General features: G+C 46.8%; 2 protein-coding genes and 2 long non-coding RNA genes across 4 annotated transcripts; 1 reads left to right on the top strand and 3 right to left on the bottom strand.

Moving 5' to 3' along the window:
• Positions 1–255: 255 nt before the first annotated feature.
• Positions 256–7,058, bottom strand: LOC140221072 (uncharacterized). The gene is made up of 4 exons (XR_011896966.1): positions 4,973–7,058; positions 1,361–4,377; positions 1,037–1,110; positions 256–555 (listed from the first exon to the last, which is right to left on the bottom strand). It is a non-coding gene; the product is annotated as an uncharacterized lncRNA (long non-coding RNA).
• Positions 7,059–9,709: 2,651 nt separating this feature from the next.
• LOC117840301 (putative receptor protein kinase ZmPK1) lies at positions 9,710–12,396 on the bottom strand. Its single transcript, XM_034720790.2, has one exon. The coding sequence runs from the start codon at positions 12,290–12,292 to the stop codon at positions 9,851–9,853; it is 2,442 nt and encodes an 813-aa protein (XP_034576681.1). The 5' UTR covers positions 12,293–12,396; the 3' UTR covers positions 9,710–9,850.
• Positions 12,397–18,072: 5,676 nt separating this feature from the next.
• LOC117840302 (PLASMODESMATA CALLOSE-BINDING PROTEIN 2) lies at positions 18,073–20,539 on the top strand. Its single transcript, XM_034720791.2, has 4 exons — positions 18,073–18,395; positions 18,642–18,881; positions 18,965–18,998; positions 20,225–20,539. Exons 1-4 carry the CDS (start codon positions 18,332–18,334, stop codon positions 20,442–20,444), a joined length of 558 nt encoding a protein of 185 aa, XP_034576682.1. The 5' UTR covers positions 18,073–18,331; the 3' UTR covers positions 20,445–20,539.
• Positions 20,540–23,893: 3,354 nt separating this feature from the next.
• LOC117840303 (uncharacterized) lies at positions 23,894–26,007 on the bottom strand. The gene is made up of 2 exons (XR_011897214.1): positions 25,425–26,007; positions 23,894–25,338 (listed from the first exon to the last, which is right to left on the bottom strand). It is a non-coding gene; the product is annotated as an uncharacterized lncRNA (long non-coding RNA).
• Positions 26,008–27,578: the final 1,571 nt, after the last annotated feature.

The raw sequence follows: 27,578 nt of genomic DNA, 5'->3' as shown, positions 1-27,578 counted from the left end.
ACAAGAGGCGTGTATGGTGTGACAACTCTTATCATAAGCTTGTCTAGTGGAGCCACAAATTTGTCTGTGGCTTGGCCAAAAGAAGTTGATGTACAGAAGGGACTTGAAACCAAGCCATCGATTTGGTTGTCAGCTTCAGTACTTCCATTCCAGATTGCAACAAATTATCTAGTTACCTGTACCATATAGTCTCAAGATTTTTAAGAAACCCTTAATTATCCTTTGTATTAAAGACTTAAATTTAAAATACAGAACTAGCTAGCCAACTGCATTTCCTTCGATAATATGCACTGTCATGCAAGCAATACTGACAAAAGAAAAGTCCTAGTAGCAGTTCTATAAAAGTTATTCTTTTTGTAGTGATACAAATTTTCTTAAGAAAAATGACACAGTATGCTAGACCTCTTTTTCTAGAGGATACAATGGGCAGAACTGTCATTCTCAAACTTTATTTAGCTCCACTACCAACTACTTTGTATAATCCAGAAATAATTGCTGGATCAAAGTGAAGCAGTGGGCTCTCACTTTACCATTTCAGTTTCATTTGATCAGATCCTGGAGAAAAAAAGTATCAAAAGTTTAGTTGTTGTCTTGTAGGTATGCATCCAACATGTTACGATTAAAATTATATGTGTTGGGTTCGTGCCAATGCTCTCTTGAAGAAAGTCCAACAGCCAAGTGCATAAAAAAGAATAAAAAAATTAAATCAAAATATGGAGTAAATAGAATATTCTGTTTGATGCTCTTGCAACATGCAATGTGGTACAATCAAGACAGAACATTAGCATCCTCTTAGAAGAGAAAAGGACAGAACATGAGCGCAGTGGCAAAATACTAGTTGAAAATACATTCGAATCGACAAAAGAAAGGGCAAATGAAAATAGAGGAACTGGTTTGTGAAGTTCCAATAACATGGACATCACGATTTTAAGGATAAGCACCCATCATCATTTTCCTTTGGACTAAAGACACACATAACTAGTACAATACTTGCTGGGCCCAAAGTTCAAATAGCATATGTAAAAATTACATGTACCTTAAAAATGAAGGGTCTGGCACTCCAGCTTGTGGGCAGATCAGTTGGTATCAAGACACTTCGCATAAAAGAAACTGCATAGTACATAGTGAAAGTGATCAAGGAAACTATGGGCAGGATTCCTGTAAAGAAAACTATGGGCAGAAACAATGGTTGGTGATTTGGTGGACTGTCAATCCACATCTTTAGGCTAATAAGAATAAAGGAACATTATGTTTCCACAGACTAGTTTTGACTCATTTATTTTCTTTTTTTTTACTAGTGATCGTGGCACAGCATATTATGTCTGTATACATCCACCAATAACAAAAAGCAGATTATTACCTAACTAAAAGTCAAACCGCTCTCCATTATGCCTTGTTACAGTGTACTGAACAAAAAATCATTGCCACTAAGAAATTCCTGTGCAGCGACGCAAAAGGAATAAATGATAGTCATGATATGGAATATTAAAAGGGAAGTTTAACGTTTAAGAAAAAATAATGAGGATGGAGCAAGCTGTTAGCATATAATAGAATAACGATCTAATCAAATACACAAGCATGGATAAAAGCAGAAATAAACACTAGGCAAACTACTAAGTTTAGGCACCGTTTAGAACTTACAGGACATCATTACTTGGAAAAAAAACACTAGGTAAACCACTAAGTTTAGTCATGACTTAATTTCTGGAAAAAAATTACAAAAAAACGATAATAATTTCTGAAACAACAATTTCTGAAGAAGCGAAAATCCCAATGTTCCGAAATAATAATGTATACTAGAGAAGCACTACTTGAAATAGCTGGCTTCTGAGACAACACATTACAACAAAATGAGCCCATACATTACTGTGAAGGATAGAATACCAGATCCTAGAGCTGATTGCTACTTTCCTGTTCAAATTTCACCTCATTGTAGTTTAGGAAAAGGTACAGCATTAACTCCTAGTGGCAAACTCAATGCATCAACAAGAGAAAAATGACCCTTAACAAGACTACAGAAGTAACTTAGCAGATATGGTCAAATTTGGTTACAGTAGTACAATTGTTTTCACCGACTGAGACACCCTTTCACATCAAATCCCCTTTTAATTTGTTGTGTCTCAGTTAAACTCTTTTTTGTGCATCACATTAGGACAAGAGAAGCAAAAAATGTTGACTTCCATAGCAGTGTCTCTAGCAACTACAGTGCTCAAAAAGATTTGACATGATAAAGCAACATTGAGTGCAGTACATTAACTAGCAAAATCCAGAATGCAATCAAAAGCGGATCTTATCGTTTATGGCAGAACCACTTAGCAAAACAAGCTACTAAATATTGTTAAGTCATTCTCCTTTCCTTTTATTTCCATTTCTGTTGTATCTGAGTGTCTCAGATGACCCACGTAGCAATGGCCTCAGTAGTCCCTTTTTTTTTTGTTATTCTCTAACTTTTTTTTCTCGAACTACGCAGGAGAGTTGCGCGTCATTTCATTAAGGTAGGAGAAAACAAAAAGGATTGGGTAGCCCCTACCCAGGTACAAGAACACACACACCCACAAACTCACACACCCCAGCAGCAACAAAACTAAGGCTGCACTAGAAGTATGAAGAGGCGACCAGAAGTACAGAGCCTACACTCCTAGGGGTGGCGACCTGGACAGTAACTCTTGAAGCCTGGAAGCCCCTGCCATACACCATAGGCCTCCCTCATTGCTTATGGCCCTAAGGACTTCCTGAATTGTTGGCCTAACCTTTTCGAAAACACAATCATTTCTGTGTTTCCAAATCTCCCATGTGACCAAAATTATCAAAGAATCAAGGCCCTTACGCATTTCCTTCTGAACAGCCAAGAAAGTTCTCCTCCACCAGCCAAAGAAGCGGGTCTCAGGAGTTATCCTCTAACCTGAGGGCCCTATTTATTATGATGAGAATGACTTATCAACTGTGATACCAATAGTGGTTTATCAGTTTATGTAGTGAAAGCTGACTAATATGGATGGAAAAGGTAGGTCAGTAGAACCCATTTCACCCATATTTTGAGAAAGGGCATACATTTCGTGATCGGCTGCCCTACCTGCCAATAGGAAACACAGACACCACAAAAGATGTCTGTAAACAAAAGCTAGATTGATGGGCTCACCTGCGTGCCTGACTGGTATCTTGATTCTTGAAAGCAGGATACATATAAGAATCACTTATCAACTTTTTATTGCTAATCAGTGAGATAAAAATTCAGACGGAGATATCAATAAAAGAAATCACACCGCTGTGAAAGCCTGAAAAGTGCAATTGCAAATATTACATTGCTCCATCGAACTGACGAGTAATTTCAAATCACTTACCAACAACATATATCTGTAATCAAGATGAAAATTTACAGTACAGTTACCAATATAAGACCCTTGCACTTAAACAGAGGACAAATTGTGTCAGTTAGAAATGATGCTTTGTAATTTTGTGAAGATATACACACAGAAGCAGATAAAAGGTAGTGAAGTACTGGAGTTTGCTAGCACAATTGCAGTAACATGTTATGGACTCTTATCTTGGCAAAGCCAGGCATATAGGTCAGAAGTAGCAAAGTCTGAGCCCACATGGACCAAAAGTTCTGACAAAATTCATGAATTGTGGACAGAATGATGAACCATTAATGGCTTTTTTTTAAGTTTATATAGATAATAAGCATGTAACTGCTTGCAATTAAGAGGCTATGCACAGTCCAACACTTGTCCTTGAGGATAAAATTTCATTGACTGAAATGATGTATTGATAGCTAAGATCGGATTCAAAGAAAGAGCATTGGAACACTAAGTTGGGCTGGGCACTCCCATATATTTGTAGTATGTACAGGATAGCATTTTTGTTATGGTCAAGGCCTTGGATCAGCTGGGTGCTCATGGCACAAAGAGCCATCATCGAAGCTAGATGTGTCCAAGCCAGCTGATGCTGCACGACAGGATCCAAAGTGATCCTTATCCCTAGTTGCCTTCAGGTCCAAGTCTTGATTAGATAAGGTTGTTAGCAGATTTGGTTAGTTAAGATTTGATAGTGGAGTCCTGGAAGGCTGTAGAATGGCCACCTATGCAATGTGGGAAGGAAAGCAAGAATAAATCGAACATAATTCCCATCTACATCTGTCAAATTTAAAACCAAATAACCAATAACCTAATTAAACAGCTTTATTTTTCAGTGTTTTGAAGAAAAATGTCTTACCACCACACGTAATCCATATGCCTAACATCTTCTCTCCCGAGTCCCATCCTCCCTCAAGCACTCTCTTCCATTAGCGCAGTTCTACCTCCAAGTCATTGCCGTCCAGCTTCCCTCCAATGGATGTTTACCCAATAGAAGCCGCACCATATCTACTATGTATTTTGCCTGTAATTAAAATTTCATAGAAAAGTATGCAAATCAAAGCAATAATCCGTTTGTTAATTTGACCTATAGCATCTCAGTAATATAAACAGAATTCAACTACGTGGCAGCAGCAATGTTGCGGTCACGCGACAAGTTATACCAGCAGAATAAGGCAGGCGGGCGTCACTGGCTTGCTGCTTCTTCAATAAAACATCACTATAATACTTGAATATATGTATGCAAAGCAAAGCACTATTGAGTGTAGATTTGATCCAATATGAACCTATTCAAAGTGAAACTCCTCCTGTAGTTGCAAAGTTTGGAAAAGACAATGACTAATTGACTATGTTGAATGTTGAATGTTGGCAGTACTATAGAGCATTTTGAATGTAAAACATTAGGTTCCTTTAAAGTCCTGAAATCCCAAAGCATTGTGGCCAAATTTTCTCTGCGTTTACCGAGGCAGGGCCAAGAACCAACTGGGCACAGTGCACTCTCTGCCAATGATGGAAACACGGTGCGAGGTAAAGGGGTTAGAGAGCAACGCCGGCTGACAATAGTTACCAACACGCGGGCCCTTTGAGTCGCCAATTCGTGCCAGCAGAAACGTACGTACCAGGTAGGACGAACGCCGGGGACTTCCACGCGCCAGCCAGTTGAGCTCCGCCCGCCACCTTGGGAGTCTAGGTCGACGGGCCACCGGTAGCGCCCGCTTGCTGTCATCGTGCCAGGAGCCCGGTCTTTGTCCCCCGGCGCCGCCGCGCGCGGCGCGGCTGAGACGATGAGGGGAAGCGACGAGGCGACCAGCCAGGCGCGACGAGGCAATCCGTCGAACACGTTGAGGGCGGGCGTGACATGCCCTTGGCTCGCACGCTCCAATCTCTCGTGCGGGGCGGGCGAGGGGACGAGGTACGGAGCTGGTTGCCTGGTTGGCGACCGTCCCCGCTTGCTACTCCTCCCGCCGCCACCCCCACGCAGCGCGAGGCGTCGTGCTCCCTCTCAGCGGCGCGCGCCCGTGCACGTACATCCCGGACCGCCGGCGTGCACGCCGGGCTACGATTTGTGTGCCGCGGCGCAATGCGCGAGCGTGAGTCTGCATCGCCGCGCCATGGCACATTGCCGACCGCAGGTGAAGACGATGCGCATTGGATGGAGACCAAGACGGCCTTCCACTACACGTTTATCTCAATTGTTATTACTGACAGAAAGAATGGAAAACACACAGACACGCACAACTGACCAGAGCGATGACTTCGTATTAATCGATTGTATAGCATTTATAAAACTTGATAAATCATAAAATAGGAGTACTATGAAGCTGAGCAAACTAGATAATAACTCTCTTCATATCTTAATCTGTTATCCACAACATTGTTATCTCGTGAACGGCGATTCTTCACTTTCTGTCATCAGCTGCCTTGGGTGTCTTCCGCTTCAGGAACCTTGGCGATTCTTCACTTCCTGTCATCAGCTGCCTTGGGTGTCTTCCGCTTCAGGAACCTCGTCGGGAGTGGCACCTCGCTCGGGTCCGGCGACTTCAGGAACGCCGGGCCAGCGTAGTACTGCACCGTCACCGGCTCTACTGCATCCTCGGGCTTCGCCTTCTTCTCGCTCCGATCGACCTCCACCGACGGCGCTCGGCTCAAGGTCCTCTTCTTGGGCCCGACCGGATCCTCCCTCGACGAGGATCGCCCCACACGCTCGGTCTCCTCCTTCCGCTGGGCCTTGTCCTTTGTCCAATCCTGGCTCAGGGACGCGCGGCTTGGAACGCTCGACGAGGCGGTGGTACGGGCGAGTAGCTTATCTTTGGTCCAGCTATCGCTCGCCGACGCGCGACCGGGCTTCTTGTTGCCGGCCCAAGACGATCCCTCGCTCGCACGGCCTGCAACAGTAGCAACAAAGCGGGGGGTTGGGAGCAACGGCGGCAGAGCAGCCGCCGGGGTCAGCGTGCAAGCGTCAGCCATCAACGGCAAGCTGCGCACGTGCACGGAAATGGAAAACAAAAACAGAGCAATACGAAAGGGAAATGAACGAAATGTAGAAACTAGGCAAGAAAATGAATAGACTATACAGTGACGAGACAAATTAACAGTGACGAAAACTAACAAGTAGTAGATGAGATAAAGAACACAATGGACGACCAATTTAATTAGCGCAAGGTGATAACTAGATCGGATGCTAAAACGACAATGGATAATAGAAACTACTAGACGAGAAAATAACTTGCAATGTAAATTAGCAGACGAGAAAATTAACAGATAAGAAAGACGAAGACTAGCTAGACGGAAGCGAAAGGAAACGAAAACTAACAGGAGATTAAACTAGCAGAATATAGTAAACGGGGAAAATAAACGGAACTAAACGGAAACTAACGAGAAGATTAACTAGAACTAAACGGAGACTAACGAGGAAAGAAACAAAAGGCGGAAACTTTAACGGAAGAGAGAAGGAGACGGAGCGCCCGAACCGTTGCCGTGTGTCGAATCGCGGGAGCTTTCTGACGCAAAGCAAACGGCGTTATGCGAGGGGAGGGACGGCCCTCCGTACCCCTTGGATTTATAACCACCGTACGTATGTCGGTTGACGGTATCCGCCTATCCGAGTAGGAATAGGAAACGCGTATCGATCGGCGTATGCCAGCTCAGCGCCCACCCCAGCCGGGCCCACAGCCTTCGTTCCCCACCCACGGGTATGCCAGTCCACGCCCACCCCCGCGGCGGGCCCACCGCCTTCTCCCCGTCGCTCCCCACCCACATCTCGCCGGCCCGCCGTCCCCCCTCGCCGGCGCACCACTCCGCCCCACCCTGACCACCACCACCCATAACCGCCAACCCTGCCCCATCCCTCGGCGGCCGCCAGCTGGCTTCGGCAGGCCTCTCCCCAACCCCGCTCACCGGCAAACCGCGGCCGGCGCACTCGCCGCCGCCGTCGACCACCACCTGCTGGCAAACCCGCAGCCAGCGGGGACCTTACCATCGCAATGCCTCGCCGCGCCGGCGTTTTCCAGCCCCTGCCGGTGCTCCGGGCGCGCCGCCAATCCGCAGCCCAACCACCGCAGGCCTACCCGCTGGCCGCCGCCATGCCGACCCCAGTTGCGCATTTTCCAGCTCCGATTATTCGGGTTTCTGGCTCCATTGGAAGATGCGCAAGGCTAGAGGACGAGAGCAGCGAGCTCCAAGGAAGAGGACGGCCAGCTTCTTGAGATGACAGAAACGAGTCAGGGATGCAAAGAACCAATGCCCCAAAATTCAGATACAAATTGCTGTGGTCGCGTTTGGTCGATGTGGTGCTTGCCGGAAGAGGATTCAGGTGTGGTGTTTGTTGGAATAGTTGGGCCGATTGCGCTGCGACTTGGCAACCAAGCTGGCGGCTATTGAAGGTGGCCCTGCTGATGTGGGCATGTGGCAATTGTTCAATTCACCATTTTCTACTGCAGATGTTTTTGTTATCATAGCTACTACTCTCCATATGGAACTGGCGAGACTGGAAACAATGCCTGTGGGGCTCAGTGGCTGTGTGTCACCAACTCACCATATCAGTTTATCTGCAGAGAAGGGTCAGGCAAATTGCATTGGAGGTCGAGAATTGGTATACTCAAAATTGGCAGAAGGGCTGTTCAGAAGTGCAATGGCTTACCATTGACAACCAGGAGACGTCAGAAGTCCTAGAAAATGAGCTACAAAACATGGAGAAGTCACACGTGAAATAATGGGGGGGCTTAACTTGCGATTCCAGCACGTCTTTGTACTTGAATGGTGTTTCATTGCCCTGTCATCAGAGACACTCATTGCATCATTGTCCTATGTTCCCTTAAGAATACTCACTTTGTAAAGATGAGGTCATTTCTCTGTGGAAGCCACAGTATCTTTCTCTCTCTGCTTTGGTAAGGACCATGATGGAAATCTTGATCTCAGTGACTTAGTTTAGTTCAAAATAGTTCAGGAAGCTAGTGGCAATTTTGTACACTGTGCTTGACATTACCAATGAGCTTGTGCATATTGTTGTTGTGTTAATGTCCATTTTTTTGTTAGTTTCAAGGATCATGTAAATATTTGTACGACTCATGAGCCATTAAGATGTCTCCTTATATTGATTCTGTCTAACATATCTATACACTCCTTTGTCTTAAATAATCTGTTTTCATCATAGATACTATGTTAAGTTAAATGCTATTCTAATTAGTATGGATACTTTTCAATCTACAGTGATATATCTACAGTTCTACACCTAAGCTTTCGATTGCAACTTGTGCACCTACAGAATTCTTAAAAATTATACATGTCGAACAACTTTGACTCCCCTTTTCATATAATAAGATGGTATCTTGCTTCCATCAACATGGCTGTTTTGGTACTAAACATCTACATATTTTCACTTCCATGCTTTTGTTGTTGCAGATACTATACTATGCATGGCTCCCTTTTCTGTACAACAGGGAGTCCAAACCTACTCTCAGTGCTGTTGTGTAATCACTCATTTACTAGATGTGTTCCATTGCAATTTGCATGGTATGTCCCATTGCTCTTCAAATGGCATAATACTAGATTCTGTGTGAAATGGCAAATAGCCTATTTGCCAAGTATAATTTGCATTACAATCCTATATCTGTGATCATAACTCACAGTGTTCCTTGTTTAACCTCTGTGGATTGTATACAAATTTTTGTTTCAATTGACTGGACATACATTCAACCAGTCTTCCTCCTATGTTTCTTTTTGTGTTCACTTCATGTATTGGCCCTTCATTTCTTCTTCATTGGTTTACACTAAAACAAGTTACTAAAATGGTCTTGAATAGCATAAATAGATCGGTGAAGAGCAAGTATTTTCCATCCATATCGTTGTGCTACATATATTTTTTTTCTGATTAATTGTTGTTGATCTCATCTGAAGTGATTGGAAGTTTCTTGTGGTTACTGACACTTATATGTGCTATATGCCTGCATGCGTTTCATTTGCATGTCTCATGTACTAGCACATTCGATCATGAATTTTCCCTTCTTTTTTATTGGCACAAAAGTGAAATGAATAGCACTGGAATTGTTTCAGTGCACTTCATAGTGCTTGTGAATGTTGTATTCCTTGTTAATTTATCAAGGAATGTGTTTTGTGCTGCATCAGGAAAGCCAACACTACACGTCAAACAGTACACTTGTACAGAGGCACAACCAACCAAAGATAAGGTATACATAACAAACTCTTATCCTTGGAAATATTATGCTAGAGCAAAGAAATCCCTGTTGAATGAGATTATAATTTCTTACTCCTTATCCTAGGAAATTTGAATTAGATCTAACTGAAGCTGCATGAACTTATCAACTATGCCTTGCTACCGGCATGCAGAACATCAGCAATTGATAGAAAACCAAAGAAATGACCATACATATATGAGAAATATGCAGCCATGCAATGAAGTGACCTGATAATTGCATTACAGTAACTCACATCCCGCTAAGTTTTTCCACCTGCAGGTAATTTATTACCTAGAACATCACCTAGCTTATGCTGCGAGAATCATCAGCTAAAAGTAGCATTTGCACTATAGATTCCATAGTTGGCCTTTTGTTTCTGTCTTCATCCAAGCATGAGACTGACAACCTGATCAGTGTTCTTACCTGTGTGTAGTTGAATTGTCCGTTCAGCCTGCAATCCACAACCTCGGCAATTGAAGAGGGTTCCTTTCTATCTAACATATCAGCAAGCGTTCCTACAAGCTTCCTGAGCACCTTATGCACCTCTTCATCGGCACCTACAGCCAAGTCAAGAACTCGTTTTCCCAACAGTAGCTCAAGAAGCAGAACCCCATAGCTATACACGTCAACTTTGGCCGTGATCTTAAGACTGCTGATCCACTCTGGAGCGATGTAGCCTATGGTTCCTCGCACTCGTGACACATTCTGATTGGTGCCACCTCTGTTCAACAGCTTCGCCAACCCAAAGTCGGCAATCTTGGGTTCTAGATTCTGATCCAAGAGTATGTTCTCCGGCTTCACATCACAGTGGATTACCCACTCAAGACATTCATGGTGAAGATAAGCCAACCCCTTCGCCACACCTAATGCAATATTAAACCTCTGCCTCCACTCTAGCAGAATGGTTTCGTTGGATAGGATGTTAGCTAATGATCCATTCTCAATATACTCTGTGACCAACATCCTGTGGCAGCTTTCAGAGCAAAACCCCCATATCCTTACGAGATTCATATGATTAATTCTCCCAATTATGCGCAATTCTGCTTGAAACTCCTCCTCGCATTGCCTTACGTTTTCCAGCATCTTAACAGCCACTTCTCGACTGTCGTCTAAGATTCCCTTGTAGACGATCCCTGAGCCTCCTCTTCCAAGCTCATCTTTGAAATTTCTGGTTGCCTTCACCAACTCTTTGTAGCTGTATCTTCTGAAATTGCTAGTCAGCACCTTGTATCCTTCCTCAACAGCTTGTATTTCTGACGCTCCCAACTCCCGTCTCAAAACGAACCACCATACTGATGCAATGGAGAAAACTTCAAGAACAAAAATTGCACCTGCAAACCCATAGAAGTAAAACCATTTTGCTTCCCCCTGGCTGGCCTTGTGAACCTCCGGAAATGGTTCCATCAGCGTTTTGCTCATCTGTCTACAATCAGGATGGTACTTTCTTGAAACAAGCACATTAGTTTGCGCAACAGAGATGCCTGAAATATTAACGCTCATGGGGAGCTTGAGATACATGATGCGATATGCCTTTCTAGGCGGTGTAAATGCCTTCCCATTGAAAAGGAAAGACTTTGGATAGCATGACCCTGATCCTTGCTGGTACATGAAGCCTTTGCAGGTGCAATCACTCCTACATATGTTCTTGCAGGCTTGCAAGGATACCTGGTCAACATGCATCTGATCGGATCCCCAATAGTCGGTGCCTGGAAGTGGCAAGAACTTGACAGGTTGCACTTGCTCGACAGTACAGTTAATGTCTACTAGAGGCCTACAGCCTTGGCTCCAGTTCCCAGGGTTGCTCATCGCATAACCCGGTGGGCACAAGCATGTAGGCGCAGGCAAGTAGTGGCAGATCCCATTTGGACCACAGAAGCCATGAATATTGCAGGGCTGAGACATTGCAATCCAGGAAACCAACCATCTCCCATCTGAACTGTTCAAGCTGTAGAGCCGGAGATTGCCATCAGGATCCAGAGTGAGCCTTCTTTTGATGCCAAGACCTTGATCGGAGGCAACGAGTGCTTGCTGGTTGGGCAAATCACTCGAAAAGAAGTTTCCGGTATCATCTAGACCCCCAAACCTTGTATTGTTATACCGATTCCGGTTATTCTCATACTCTCCATTGTCAGGGTCTGGCCAATATATTTCATGAACATCGGCATCGTCATACATAAGGGACAATATCGATGTGTCTGTGAAATGAAATATGTTGTGACCTGGGACATGCAGTCCTGTGGTGGAGACCAGCTTCGTAGAAGCTGTTATGCGCTGGGTGGGGAGCAGGGTGTCTGTTGGTGAATCGAAGCTCTGCCACACAACAATGCCGCTGGAGTTCTTCATGACAAGGTTCCCAGTATCCAGGAGCTGAGCATACTGCACGCCAGCTGAGTCGCCGCCTTCGGCCTGCCACACCACCGCACCGTCGTAGTCCGTGAGAACCAAGGCGCCGCCCTTCTGCAGCGTGACCGCCGCCCCCCTGGCGTGCACGGGGCGGCCACGGTCCGCAGTCCAGACGACAGTCTTGTTCGCCGAGTTGGTGTACCATATGGAGAAGGTGAAGGCGTTGGTGTAGATGCTGTAGAAGCCGCAGGTGAAAGCGCCATCCTGCGAGCGCAGGACGTCGGTTTGGTCCTTCTCCACGGAGAGCGAGGATCCCAGCAGTAGAGTGTCGCGAGGCGCAGCACTCGAGAGGAGGGGAAGCAGTGATAATAGGACCAGAAGGATGGTGAAGAAGGTTGCCATGGCTGAACTGAACAGATGGTATGGATGAGGGGGGCTGCTTCTCAAGGTCTCATATGTCCAAGTTGCACTTCTTGATTCTCCTCTATATGGTGGTTGCGGTAGGCATGGTGGGTAGGTGTTCAGAAATCAGAATCATGTCTATATCCACCTGTTCCTTTATGTTTAATATGGTTGACTTGAGTCAATGGTGGTACTTTGCCTTTATATTAACATCTGATATGCGTTATCCTGTGTCCTAACCACTATGTGGCTACGTAACCTTGTCTGTTTGTTGTTACTTTAAACTGTGCTTCGAACAAGTGGCAGATTTCATAGGGCAAATTTCTTTTTTAAAATGCCTGAAATTTCGGCCTAGCTTGTTCCTGGTCAAATTCAGACAGCTAGCTAGCTACTCGTGGGGACTCTGATAGAGATTGATGTGAGTTTTCCAAACGGAATGGTTTATGGGGCGTTTGGATACCCGTGCTAAAGTTTAGCACCTGTCACATCGGATGTTTGGATGCTAATTAGGAGTATTAAATATAGATTAATTATAAAATTAATTGCACAGATGGAGTCTAATTCGCGAGACGAATCTATTAAGCCTAATTAGTCCATAATTTGACAATGTGGTGCTACAGTAACCATTTGCTAATGATGAATTAATTAAGCTTAATAGATTTGTCTCGCGAATTAGCATAGGAATTCTGCAATTGGTTTTATAATTAGCTCATGTTTAGTCCTTCTAATTAGCATCCGAATATCCGATGTAACACTGCTAAAGTTTAGCACATAGTATCCAAACACCCCTTTGGAGCCGTCGCAATCTTGGTCAAGAAGCCTTTGGCCAATTATTGATGGCATCTACCTTACGGATGCGTTTGGTTTTGGGACAAGGTGGGTTGGGTCGGAGCCGACCCCTTTCTGTAGGTTGGAGTGAACCCAGCTCGTATTTGGATGAGAGGGATGGAGAGGGATGAGTTGGATCCAGTCTTTTGTTTGGTTGGGGAGGTTGAGAGGGTTGGGATGGATGTCCTTTTAACACCGTTAGTTGTGGGGCCCACCTATTAGCTGCGGGACCCACATGTCATCCTCTTCTTTTCTTTTTTTTCCCACGCCATCTTCTTCATCCTCCACCTCCTCTGCTCGCTCCCTCCCGGTTGCCTCCTCTGCTCCTCTACTCGCTCCGCCGTCCGCGCCCGACGGCGCTCCCTCCCTCCACCGGGCGCCGCCCACTCCCTCCCTCCCGGCCACCTCCTCGTCGCCCGGCGCCGACCGCCGCCTCCGCCGGGCCGCCCGCTCCCTCCCTCCCGGCCGCCTCCTCGTCGCTCGGCGCCGACCGCCGCCTCCGCCGGGCCGCCCGCTCCCTCCCTCCACGCCCCGCACCGGCCCCCGCCTCATCCCCGCCCGCCACCGCCTTCTCCCTGCCCGGCGACGTCTCCCCGCGCGGCGCCACTTCCTCCCCGCCCAACGTCGCCCCATCCCCGCCCCGCGCCGGCCCCCGCTTCCTCCACGCCCAGTGCCGCCTCCTTCATGCCGCCTGCCTCCTCGACGGCAAGCCCCGGGTGCGCGTCCCGGAGCCTGGCGAGCGCGCCGGTGTGCGGGCAAGCGTGGAGACGGAGAAGCACGGCGTCCATCTGGGTCGGCGTGGTTCCTCCATTTTGGAGGAATGCAGCAGACCCGGATCTCGTGGGAATATTCCCATCCGGGTTGGACCCAACCCACATCCTTTTTCAACCAAACACGGGACAATGTGGGTCGAACCCATTCCGACCCACTACAATCCAGTAACCAAACACACCCTACGAGGCTAGATACGTTGCTTAGGCATGCGTGCCACTTCTCTTCGTTTTTCTTTTCCCTACCAAAAATATCGTAGTTTGCGAATAACGACCGTAAAAGCTTGTTTGGAGATTTATGGGTTGCGTCTATTCCAAAAGAACTACAGGCATGGCAGCGACTGGTAGGGCTGGACGACGAGCAGCGACTCGCGAGCTACCTTGGCTTGTTCGTAGCTCAGCTCGGTAAATTTTTTAACGAGCCGATTGATTTTACTCGTTTTGCTAACGAGCTGGCTCAAGCTAGATCGCTAGCCAAACGAGCTAGAAGCTAGAAGGCTAAAGGTCCAACATAAGAAGTCGAGCTAGCCGAGGTGCTCCATGCATGATGAATTTTAACCTTTACAATTTTATAAATTACTATTTTTAATATTTTATACATATTGAGATGTTAATCTTAAATTTACATTCATCTTGCAAGCCTAACGAGCTGGCTCAAGGTACTAACGAGCCGAGCCGAACTGGCCTTTTTGCTCATTTTTTGTTAACGAGCTTAGCCTGGCTCATTAGGCTAACGAGCCAGACTGAGCCGAACCGAGCCAAGCTGGATCGCATCCAGCCCAAGCGATTGGTCAGTTTTTGGCAGGGCCGTTGATGGCCAAGAGGGAGGTGATCGATCGCTCATGGCCCCCCAAAATACAGCCCCCCAAGATATAGGAAGTATGATTCTGGTTAAAAAAAACATAAGAAACAAAGATTAGAAGCACCAATTCAATATCAAGAAGGGTGCTTTTGATAGAATTTTTTAGAGAAACTCCATATGCTAATGTTGATGATGGACACAGTCATGACAGTAGAGTTGTGACTCCCGCTACAGAAATTGCCAAGATTAGTGCTATGTTTACCTTTTGAAGACTTAATATTTGATATGTTTCTAAATATTTGTATGAAATAGCACATATTCAAGTTACATAATTATGTGAAATTATATCTTATTTTAGATGCTCCAATTTGCATTTCGCTCTTGGGCCTCAAATTGCTGAAGACGTCCCTCGTTTTTTGTGACCACGAGTGTGGAAAATCATACTGGTTCACTGTTGCTGATGAGGTATTTTGTCCATGTCATTGCCCATGGTGTCCGTATCAGTGACTAATTGCCAGCTACAATTTGCAGTAGTTAATTTGATCTGATGTTGAGTTTTCTATTGATGTAATACACCCATCATTTCACATACTAACCCTATTATACGGTCCAAATCCCGCCACATCGAGTATTTGTCCATGGTGTACAGGACAATGAGGTGGCTGGTTGGGTCGTGGCCCAACTCGTCGGAAACATGGGTCAGGCTCTGTTCAGCTCGGCTTGTTGGTTTTACATGATCAATCGATCGAGCTCTGGACATTATGAAATACACGTGTGTTTGTTTATAAATCTGAAATAAGATGAAATACATAGTGTGTTGGATGTTTTGAAATAGGCATGCTCTGTTGGCTGTTTATCAATTTGGAATGATAGGTATTTGTCTAAAAAGATAAGGGTTTTCACGTAATGGAGGTGACTATAATGTTCGAGAAGCACCGATGTGCATTAGAATTTGAAATCGTTTTAGAACTATTTTCATTCTTAAATCTGAAATATGCAATAGAAAATATTTTTGGAGCCTGGCTGATCTATGCATCAACAACCCAGCCTGCCATGACATTGTCCGTCGTGAACAAATACGTGACGTGGTAGAATTTGGATCGTATACGCACCAAAGTGACAAATTCCTACATTAGATTAATCACATTAGAATTTTTTGGACTAATTTGCATGCATGGTTCTTGTATCGTGGATGCTTTTACTTAAAATTTGATGTCTCAAACACTGTTCTCGACTTCGACCAGGAATGTTGCCGGGACGTTTAGTTGGATGGCCAAGCCAACCTCAGCTTGTTGTTCCTTATCAAAAGAAAAAATCCTTATAGAAAAAAAACCTCAGCTTGTTCGGTTCCGTGGCCGAGGCCCTAAGCCCAGGTCCGTTGCAACTGCAATAGGATTGGCCTGCTGGAAACGTCTGAACTTTTCTGGTTCAAGTTTGGGCCCTCCCTAGAGCCCGACCTTTGGGCCGTGGTATTCAATCCAATGTGCCACACAGCGCACCATTTGTTTCGTGTCTTAACTAACCTTGATGAGAATTTGTTACGCAACATTGTGCACTTAGCCCTTGTTTACTTGGGGAATTTGGGAGGTGCCAAATTACTGTAGCAACACTGTAGCGTTTCGTTTGTATTTGTGAATTATTGTCCAAATATTAACTAATTAGGCTCAAAAGATTCGTCTCGCAAAGTACAACAAAACTGTGCAATTAGTTTTTGATTTCGTCTACATTTAGTACTCCATACATGTACCGCAAGTTTGATGTGATGGGGAATCTTCTTTTTGCATAGTGCCAAAGTTGGAAGTTTTGTGGGAAGTGAACAAGGGCTTAGTTACGGGTTGTCTGGAGGCCGTGAAAACGGCCTGGCATTGACCCGGATCATCTTGGAGACTCTGATGCCGATGCAGCTGAAGCAAGCGCTGGAGACGGACCAGTTCAGATCATCTACGAGACTGTGATACAGTTGTGTCTACGGGTTTAATGGAATGCGTTGAACTTGTGCGTAAAGCACTAAAGTAAAGTTAACTTTGTGGACTGGTTTGATGACTACTGCCTGCATGGATAAAGCTTGCAATTGCATCGATTTACTTTGGCTATTTGACCAAATTTGGCTTGCTATGATCCGTAGTTTCCAAGACAAATCTAGTTATATCCTTTTTTTTTTCTTGCATAAACCTCGACCGGAAATATCAACAAAATATATTGATGTCAAATTTCACACATGCTGACAGCATATGGTAAAAAAAAATATATGAATCCTTAACTCATTTTTAAAACCGGCACGAGTTGGAGCTCTGTGCGACCAGATTTTCTTCTTTTCGTGTGCCGTGTACGTGTGTGCGCCGGAGTTTGGCTGCCCGAACTTGGTAAAGGCTTGAAAGCCAGCAACTTTGGTACTGCAAGATGGACGACAACTCAGAAAAGATGCAGGAACGCTTTCGGTTTTGCTTGCATAGCAAATTCCCCTTCTCTTACCCGTTGGCACGGATTCTAAAGTGCTAAAAACTTTCAGCGACGGAGATTTTCTTTCTTTTTGGAAAAAGAAAAGCAATGTTGGTGTTAGCATGTGGATCTTTTTGGCCAGAAATTAAAGAAGCGAGAAAGAGAAGGTTCGTCGCGCAGTGTGGAAGGAGAGAGCGAGGCCAGAAGATGAGTCCTAAAACAAAAAGAGGAGAGGGAGGAGTCGGAGAATAGAAAATAGAACGGTCAGAGTTGGAAGCAGATCTGGCGTTCCGTCTGTCGACGAGGATCCGAGTCGACCGTTGAGTCTGAGCCTGCTGCTGGTGCTGAGGATCGAGAACATGAGGAAAATACTGGAGCAGGAGCATCACCAGTTAAAAAGAAAAATCCAGATCGGCCAGATGGTCGTAACTTGAGGAAGCAGTAAAGAAAACATTGGGGGTGTTTGTTTCTTTAGGTTCTCCTAAAATTCCTGTCACATATCGAATGTTTAGATACTAATTAGGAGTATTAAATATAAATTAATTATAAAATTAATTGTACAGATGGAGACTAATTTGCGAGACGAATCTATTAAACCTAATTAGTCCATAATTTGACAATATGATGCTACAGTAAACATATGCTAATGATGGATTAATTAGGCTTAATAGATTCGTCTAGTGAATTAGCCTCCATCTGTGTAATTAGTTTTATAATTAGCTCATGTTTAATCCTCTAATTAACATCCGAATATTCGACGTGACATGAATTTTAGAAGCTCCTAGAAAACCAAACACCCAAAATTCTGAATTTCTGATGGATCGGAGTAACCGACGTACAGCCGGCGCACCGAACAAGGACAGAGCTGGGCGCCCATGTCCTGCAGCCACTACTCACCCAGTACCTCACCAGCCAGCCCACTGTCTATAACTATAACTAGGCGGCGCGTCGCATGTACAGAGCTGCACGGGCACTCCTCGATCCCCTTCGTAATTGAACTCGCTGGCTCACAAGGAACGTTCCAGCTTACAGCTAGGATCCGAAAGGAACTCACCACCAGCTCGTCCTTCTCTTCTATTCTCTTCTTCCTCCAGTGAGGCGCAAAGCTTGCGAGGTTTGAGCTCGTCTCGGTTTCCTTTCTTGCTCCGTTCTGCTGCTGTTGCTGCTTCTTCTTCTTCTTCCTCTCCGGTGGGTTGCGCGATGGAGGTGGCGTTAGCGCTTGTGGCCGCCGTGCTCCTCTTGTCCTCCACGCTCGCTGCCTCAGGTATCACGCATTCTTTCTCTCTTCCCTTTTCTTTTGTTTTCTTTTCAGGGTGCTTTCCTGATGTAGTTTTTGGTGTTAGATTTACTTGTTGGAGCTTTTGCATCCTTCTTTTCGTTGCATTTCTATTTTCAAGACACTATCGTTGTTCCATTCCCCCTGGGATCATGCTCCCAATAAAATACAGTCCAACATCTGTCCTCTCTTCCCCTGACGACGCATGCGTATGGATTTTCCTTGGCTTGGCAGAGTTCTGCGTGTGCCGGTCGGACCAGCCGACGACGGTGCTGCAGAAGGCGATCGACTTCTCGTGCGGGCCCCAGGGCAACGCCGACTGCTCGGCCATCCTGCTGGGCGGCGGGTGCTACAACCCCAACACCGTCGCCGCGCACTGCTCCTGGGCCGCCAACAGCTACTACCAGAACAACAAGGCCAAGGGCGCCACCTGCGACTTCGACGGCGCCGCCACCATCTCCACCACCGACCCCAGTACACAGTTTTGCCATCTCATTCTCATTTCTGTCAGTAACAAAGTGATCGATGAACACCATTTTGATGCGTCTTTTTTTCAGGTTTCTCCGGCTGCACTTTCCCTTCGAGTGCCAGGTACGGCATTGCCCTCCTCTGCTCCTCCGGCATAGCTTCATAGCAGCACTTGATTTTTTTTTTCAGGGAGATTCTTGTAGAATAAACTGTGCTCATTATGTGCTCCCTAGTCCCTACCACCGGGGAATATGGTCAAATTGAGATTCTCAGAGGCAACTTAGGCAATCAGTGTGCCCAACACCTAACGCATCTCAGCCTCCTGCTAATCACGCGTAGTCCACCGACACTAGTAAGCTACTACTAAATACTAATGGGAGCAAGATGCAGCAGGGTTTACGCCGCATTTTGTACATGAAGCTGGTGTGATTAACTTGCAAGCAAACAGCAGGCAGTCTACTGCTTGTCTGCATTGCATACCAAATTACCAATCGCAAGCCTCACCGATTGGTTGGTTTGTTGCGACATCTGCAGCTCCCTGCCCCTGTCCCTTTGCCTTGAAGCTGCCTCCCAAATCTTTCCCAACCGATTTGAACCCGACCACACGCATTCGTCTCGAGCAAGCCGGCTGAATCGCTTCTTTCCTGACGCCTATACGAAATCCAAACTAGTATAAATGCTTTTATGCTCTACCTGTGTGTTTCCTGTGGCTTGTGGTTTTGTCATACTAGCGATTCTCTGAAAAGGAGGGATCCACTGTCTTCCCACCATCAGGTTGATTGCTGCGTCCCAACTAAAAAGAGCTAGGCAGCCTTTCTCCCATGTGCGTCGTGTCTGTATTACGTATAGCAGACAAAATAGAAGCAACACGGACAGAACGACGAGAAAGCTTTGCAGCTTGTCGTGCAATAATCGTCTGACAGCCTAGATTTCCTCAACAGAAAATCATCAGACTATGACAACTGAACATACACTGATACAAACGACCACACATGTTTGTCGATTTCCTGAAAGCCATGCTGGATTTGTAGCTTGTTTCCGCTTATAAGCGGCTTATCGATGAAAATAAGCGAGAATTCCACCAAACGATTTGCTTATTTTTCTAAATTCTCGCTTATGCGGTAATCCGCTTCAGAAATTTGAACAACAAGAAGCAAAAAGTAAGAAGTTAGAAAATTTTCGTTTAGATTATAATTCAAGCGTGGTCAAGAGAAACGGAAACAAAGGCCATTCTCTTTCGGGGGAACAGGCTGTGTTCTTTCTATTACTCATGTATTAGCTTCAGTATCCGTGCCAAAAAGGAAACTGAAGTGCTTTTCTCTTGTTGATGGATCGATGCTATCATGCAGTGCTTCCGGGACGACGGCGGGCACCACGACCGTGGGCGGCGCGACGACGGGCACACTGAGCCCCGGCGTGGGCACCGGGTTCAACGGCACGAGCACGGGGATGGGCAGCAGCCTGGGGCCGACAGGCACCATGGACGGCGCCGCGGCCGGCCTGCTCCCCGGCGCCCAGCTGGCCGCCTTCCTCGCCGCCGCCATCCTCTCCTTCCTCGCTCTGCACTAGCTCTTCCCCCTTCATCCGCTTTGTTTTCAGCATAGTTCCTTTTGTCCAGTAGTTCTCTGAACTATCAATGCAAGGAAATGGAATCGATTTGTGAATTGGTTGGACGGCTCCAGTTTCACCACTAAGTACTACTAGCCCACTACCCCCCGTGACTGCTTGTTGTTCTTGTTCGTGCCTTCCTAGTGGCATCGGTGGTTGGGGTGTGTTTTTGGCGCCTTTTCAGTGCGCTGCTGGTGCTGGCGTATGGTTTATTTGGTGGTGGGATGGCTGTCTCTGTCCTGCAAGGACCACTGTGTTTCTTGTTCCTTCCATTGGTTATTGCTACTGTACAAGAGTTGTTGCTAGCCTTTTCTGCTTCGTCCCCTTTGTTTTATGGTTTGCTTGTAATTAAATGTAGAAGAAGCCAATGGTTTTACTTGAAGATTAGCTAGGATGAGGATGGTGCTTGGACGATCTTTAGGTCTCCTTGTGTCATCGATCTCTCTATTCCTTTGTTGGTGGTGGTTGCTTGTCTCGCCGTATAGTATGCTCTCCACAGAGGAGAGAATCTTGGGCCTCTGAATCTGGTGGCCATGTGGATTGGGCGACCCAACACATTAGGAAATTGTTTCCCTTTTTTTTTTCCTGTTCCAGTCTTGCATGCATGGCGGCTACATTTGAGACGTGATTTAAAATTCAGCATGAAGCTTCATTGTGTGATGCAAATAACAATAAAGATAGGCTGGACTTGTATACATCTGCACACACGACTATCTACATGCTGAATTCCATGAAGTTCTTTTTTTTTTTTGCCCCCAAGGAGCTGAACCCACAAGGTACGATTAGTCTAGCTGCAGCAGTCAAAACTCAAAACTCCCCATCAAAACTCAAAATCATGTCTTGCATGGTGCGGCTCGTGCAGTGCAGAGGACGATCGTGGAAAATCCGTGATGCGATGAACCGACCTGCAGCTGCAGTGTCGGTGGGTGGTTCAGCGGAAGCTGCCTGGCGTCCTCGGTGCCTCGATCTCGTCTAGCCGCGTCCAATGCGGCCGGTGCTCGTCTCGTTTCCTCCCAACCTAGAGCCATGCTGGCACGGCGCTTTCCTCATACCTAAACGCGGCTCCGCTCCCTTTACGATCATCAGGCCCATGTGCATGCGACTGCTTGTAAACACCTGCAGTGCCGCTGGCCCATTTCTTCAATGGGCCTGGCCCAAAGCTCCACCACAGGCTCGATCGCGCTCGGACCATGGAATTGGCAGCCTCTTTTAACATTTGGTCCGATTGCTCTCCCTCAACGCATCCACAGAACACATTTGGTCCGGAGAAAAAGGTAGAATTTAATCGATTTGACAGGTTAAAGAGGTAGAGAGGGATACAATGGATTTTGCGGGAGCGGCCGTGGCGATCTTCTGACCGGCACGTGGCGTGACTTGCAGAGAGGAAAAAGAAAGAGTGGATGGCGGAGATTGCGGAATGCGGTCGCAGCACGCGCGGTGGTTTGTCGACCGGCACGCGGCGAAATTTACGGAGAGGATAAAAATGATAGTTGTCGGCTTTGGGCACCGGGACGGCGAAATCGCTGGGAAGATTTGATTTTCGGGAGCTCAACGGTAAAAAGATTTTGAAAACAAATTTTTAGCAAGGGTTTTAGGTTGGTAAATTTTACGGATGTTACAGAGAGCTGACTAATATGGATGGAAAAGGTAGGTCAGTAGAACCCATTTCACCCATATTTTGAGAAAGGACATACATTTCGTGATTGGCTGCCCTACCTGCCAACATGAAACACAGACACCACAAAAGATGTTTGTAAACAAAAGCTAGATTGATGGGCTCACCTGCGTGCGTGACTGGCGTCTTGATTCTTGAAAGCAGGATACATATAAGAATCACTTATCAACTCTTTATCGCTGATCAGTGAGATAAAAATTGAGACGGGGATATCAATAAAAGAAATCACACCGCTGTGAAAGCCTGAAAAGTGCAATTGTAAACATTACATTGCTCCATCGAACTGATGAGTAATTTCAAATCACTTACCAACAACATATATCTGTAATTAAGATGAAAATTTACAGTACAGTTACCAATATAAGACCCTTGCACTTAAACAGAGGACAAATTGTGTCAGTTAGAAATGATGCTTTGTAATTTTGTGATGATATACACACATAAGCACATAAAAGGTAGTGAAGTACTGGAGTTTGCTAGCACAATTGCAATAACATGTTATGGACTCTTATCTTGGCAAAGCCAGGCATATAGGTCAAAAGTAGCAAAGTCTGAGCCCACACGGACCAAAAGTTCTGACAAAATTCATGAATTGTGGATAGAATCATGAACCATTCCTGACTTTTTTTAAAGTTTATATAGATAATAAGCATGTAACTGCTTGCAATTAAAAGGCTATGCACAGTCCAACACTTGTCCTTACCAATCTGAGGATAATTTTTCATTGACTGGAATGATGTATTGATAGCTAAGATCACTTGTCCTTACCAATCTGAGGATAAATTTTCATTGACTGGAATGATGTATTGATAGCTAAGATCGGATTCAAAGAAAGAGCATTGGAACACTAAGTTGGGCTGGGCACTCCCATATATTTGTAGTATGTACAGGATAGCATTTTTGTTATGGTCAAGGCCTTGGATCAGCTGGGTGCTCATGGCACAAAGAGCCATCATCGAAGCTAGATGTGTCCAAGCCAGTTGATGCTGCACGACAGGATCCATAGTGCTCCTTATCCCTAGTTGCCTTCAGGTCCAAGTCTTGATTAGATAAGATTGTTAGCAGATTTGGTTACTTAAGATTTGATAGTAGAGTCCTGGAAGGCTGTAGAATGGCCACCTATGCAATGTGGGAAGGAAAGCAAGAATAAATCGAACATAATTTCCATGTACATCTGTCAAATTCAAAACCAAATGACCAATAACCTAATTAAACAGCTTTATTTTTCGGTGTTTTGAAGAAAAATGTCTTACCACCACACGTAATCCATATGCCTAACATCTTCTCTCCCGAGTCCCATCCTCCCTCAAGCACTCTTCCAGGCGCCACGAGGCAATCCGTCGAACACGTTGAGGGCGGGCGTGACATGCCCTTGGCTCGCACGCTCCAGTCTCTCGTGCGGGGCGGGCGAGGGGACGAGGTACGGAGCTGGTTGCCTGGTTGGCGACCGTCCCCGCTTGCTACTCCTCCCGCCACCACCCCCACGCAGCGCGAGGCGTCGTGCTCCCTCTCAGCAGCGCGCGCCCGTGCACGTGCATCCCGGACCGCCGGCGTGCACGCCGGGCTACGATTTGTGTGCCGTGGCGCAATGCGCGAGCGTGAGTCTGCATCGCCGCGCCATGGCACATTGGCGACCGCAGGCGAAGACGATGCGCATTGGATGGAGACCAAGACGGCCTTCCACTACACGTTCGTTTCCATTGCTATTACTGACAGAAAGAATGGAAAACACACAGACACGCACAACTGACTTCGTATTAATCGATTGTATAGCATTTATTACATAACTACTGGTACTCCACTACTCTATCATAAAACTTGATAAATCATAAAATAGGAGTACTATGAAGCTGAGCAAACTAGATTAATTATAATAACTCTCTTCGAATGTTAATCTGTTATCCACAACATTGTTATCTCGTGAACGGCGATTCTTCACTTTCTGTCATCAGCTGCCTTGGGTGTCTTCCGCTTCAGGAACCTTGGCGATTCTTCACTTCCTGTCATCAGCTGCCTTGGGTGTCTTCCGCTTCAGGAACATAGTCGGGAGTGGCACCTCGCTCGGGTCCGGCGACTTCAGGAACGCCGGGCCAGCGTAGTACTGCACCGTCACCGGCTCTACTGCATCCTCGGGCTTCGCCTTCTTCTCGCTCCGATCGACCTCCACCGACGGCGCTCGGCTCAAGGTCCTCTTCTTGGGCCCGACCGGATCCTCCCTCGACGAGGATCGCCCCACACGCTCGGTCTCCTCCTTCCGCTGGGCCTTGTCCTTTGTCCAATCCTGGCTCAGGGACGCGCGGCTTGGAACGCTCGACGAGGCGGTGGTACGGGCGAGTAGCTTATCTTTGGTCCAGCTCTCGCTCGCCGACGCGCGACCGGGCTTCTTGTTGCCGGCCCAAGCCGATCCCTCGCTCGCACGGCCTGCAACAGTAGCAAAAAAGCGGGGGGTTGGGAGCAACGGCGGCAGAGCAGCCGCCGGGGTCAGCGTGCAAGCGTCAGCCATCAACGGCAAGCTGCGCGTGTGCACGGAAACGGAAAACAAAAACAGAGCAATACGAAAGGGAAATGAACGAAATGTAGAAACTAGGCAAGAAATTTTCTTGAATAGACTATAAGCTAAACCGAGATTAAGTTGCAATGTAAACTAGACGAGACAAATTAACAGGTGACGAAGACTAACAACAAGTAGTAGATGAGATAAAGAACACAGAATTTAATTAGCGCAAGGTGATAACTAGATCGACAATGGATAATAGATGAGAAAATAACTTGCAATGTAAATTAGCAGATGAGAAAAATTAATAGATGCGAAAAAGCTAGATAAGAAAGATGAAGACTAGCTAGACGGAAGCGAAAACTAACAAGAGATTAAACTAGCAGAATATAGTAAACGGGGAAGATTAACTAGAACTAAACGGAGACTAACGAGGAAAGAAACAAAAGGCGGAAACTTTAACGGAAGAGAGAAGGAGACGGAGCGCCCGAACCGTTGCCGTGTGCCGAATCGCGGGAGCTTTCTGACGCAAAGCAAACGGCGTTATGCGAGGGGAGGGACGGCCCTCCGTACCCCTTGGATTTATAACCACCGTACGTATGTCGGTAGACGGTATCGATCGGCGTATGCCAGCCCAGCCGGGCCCACCGCCTTCGTTCCCCAGCTCAGAGGTTCTAGATTTTCGTCTAACAGATCGGGAAGAACAGAAAGCGAATCGATGAAAAATCGAAAAAGAAAAAGAAAAAGAAAAGAGGGACGCGGAGAGGCTTACCTGGGGCCGTCCTCGCCGAACAGTGCGACCGCCGCGCGCGGGCGCAATAGCACCACCACAGGACCGCTCGACGGCGGCGCGCTCACCCTCGGGTGGACGCGCGCGCCGGCGAGGGGACCCGCGGTGGCGCCGGCCCTCCTCCGCGGCCAAGTCTCTGGATCTCGAGGAGGCTCGGAGGGAGAGGGGGAGGGGAAAGAAAGAAAGAGATGGGGGAGGGGGGGCTGCCGCGGCCGTGCGCCTCTCAACCGCCGCCGGCGGGCCTCGCCGCAAGCGGGAGAGACGGCCCCGCCACGGCGAGACCACGCGGGGGAGAGGAAGAGAAATGGCCCTAGGGTTTTGCGGATGTACCGGTGCGCCGGGTTTTTGTTCCGGAGAGACGCCCGGAGGACCGTCCATCGCGACGGACGGCCGCGATTGTCCGGGCCAGATTTGGCCCAGGCGGGCAGCGGCGGCAGGCCGATTCGGCGGCCCAGTACCAGGTTGAGGCCTGCGAGCGAGTCGAGCCGTCGGGCCGGCCGTTTTTGACGGGCCGCATTGTCTCCGTGGGCCGCGTCGCCAAAACACAGACCGGCTTTCGGCCATTTGTGCCGGAGCCTAGCACGAGCCGCGCGAGCACAAGACGGGCTGTGGGCCGTCTTTTGCTGCCGGGCCGAAACGACGAATTTGCACAGTAACATTTCGTAAATTTCTTTTTCTATTTCGTAACATTTGTTGTGTCTCGGTTAAACTCTTTTTTGTGCATCACATTAGGACGAGAGAACATATCGCGGGTACAAGGAACCGTAGGTTACATGGCTCCAGAGTGGATCAGCAGCCTGCAGATCACGGCAAAGGTTGATGTTTACAGTTATGGAGTTGTGCTTCTTGAGCTAGTTCTGGGACGACAGGTTCTGGACCTGACTGTAGAAGCCGATGAAGAGGTGCATAAGGTGCTCAGGGAGCTTGTAGGCATGCTTGCTCAGATGTTGGACGGAGAGCAATCATCTTCTAGCAATGAGGTAGTGGATCGCAGGCTGAGTGGCCATTTCAACGAGAGAAATAATGACAAGCTTTTATAATTCCCAGCAAAACAAACTTCTCGCATAACAAAATGAGGGTATGACCCGATGAAAACTGCACAAATAACTCTAAACATGAAAAATGAAAGCAAAGCAAATTGAAGCTTCCTCTTGTTTCCCTTAATTCTGTCATGTAAAGTTTTCTCAAAAAGCTCATATTTCTACCATCCAGTTTGCAGATAATAGTTACCAACACTCGGCCCCTTGAGCTGCCCATCCGCGCCAGCAGACTTCCACGCGTTGGCCAATTGAGCTCCACCCGCCACCTCGATAGTCAGGTCGATGGGGCCACCGGCAACCGCGCCCTTCCTACCATCAGGGCGTGCCCACGAGCCCGGTCATTGTCCCCCGCGTGCGGCGCAACAGGGCCCAGGAGGAGGGGAAGCGACGAGGCGGCCAGCTAGGCTCGCCGAGGCAATCCGTCGAACACGTTGGGCGCGGGTGTGACATGCGCCTGACCCATCCTACACTGGCTCCCCTCTGGCGTGGCCAGCGCGGGGTTGCTCGGCGCGCGCGCCCTCGTACTCGACATCACCGCAGTCTCCTCCGTCGATGTCGCCCTCTCCGAACGCACACATCAAGCACTCTCTCCCAAGTCCTATCCTCCCTCAAGCACTCTCTTAATGAGTAATTTCAAATCACTTATCCTACCTGCCAACAGGAAACACAGACACCACAAAAGATGTCTCAAAAGCTAGATTGATGGGCTCACCTGCGTGCTTGACTGGGGTCTTGATTCTTGAAAGCAGTATATATATAAGAATCACTTATCAACTTTTTATCGCTAATCAGTGAGATAAAATTTCAGACGGAGATATCAATAAAAGAAATCGCACTGCTGTGAAAGCCTGAAAAGTGCAATTGTAAATATTACATTGCTCCATCGAACTGATGAGTAATTTCAAATCACTTACCAACAACATATATCTGTAATTAAGATGAAAATTTACAGTACAATTACCAATATAAGACCCTTGCACTTAAACAGAGGACAAATTGTGTCAGTTAGAAATGATGCTTTGTAATTTTGTGAAGATATACACACATAAGCAGATAAAAGGTAGTGAAGTACTGGAGTTTGCTAGCACAATTGCAG

The sequence above is a fragment of the Setaria viridis genome, chromosome 9 (genome assembly GCF_005286985.2).
Source record: "Setaria viridis chromosome 9, Setaria_viridis_v4.0, whole genome shotgun sequence".
Taxonomy (NCBI): domain Eukaryota; kingdom Viridiplantae; phylum Streptophyta; class Magnoliopsida; order Poales; family Poaceae; genus Setaria; species Setaria viridis.
The sequence above is the reverse complement of the archived record's forward strand: the minus strand, read 5'-3'. Positions and strand labels throughout refer to the sequence as shown.

Coding starts and splice junctions, on each gene's coding strand:
- LOC117840301 (XM_034720790.2), bottom strand. CDS start 12,292: ATGGCAACCTTCTTCACCATCCTTCTGGTCCTATTATCACTGCTTCCC.
- LOC117840302 (XM_034720791.2), top strand. CDS start 18,332: ATGGAGGTGGCGTTAGCGCTTGTGGCCGCCGTGCTCCTCTTGTCCTCC. Junction 18,396..18,641: donor CTCCACGCTCGCTGCCTCAG/GTATCACGCATT, acceptor TTGGCTTGGCAG/AGTTCTGCGTGTGCCGGTCG. Junction 18,999..20,224: donor ACTTTCCCTTCGAGTGCCAG/GTACGGCATTGC, acceptor GCTATCATGCAG/TGCTTCCGGGACGACGGCGG.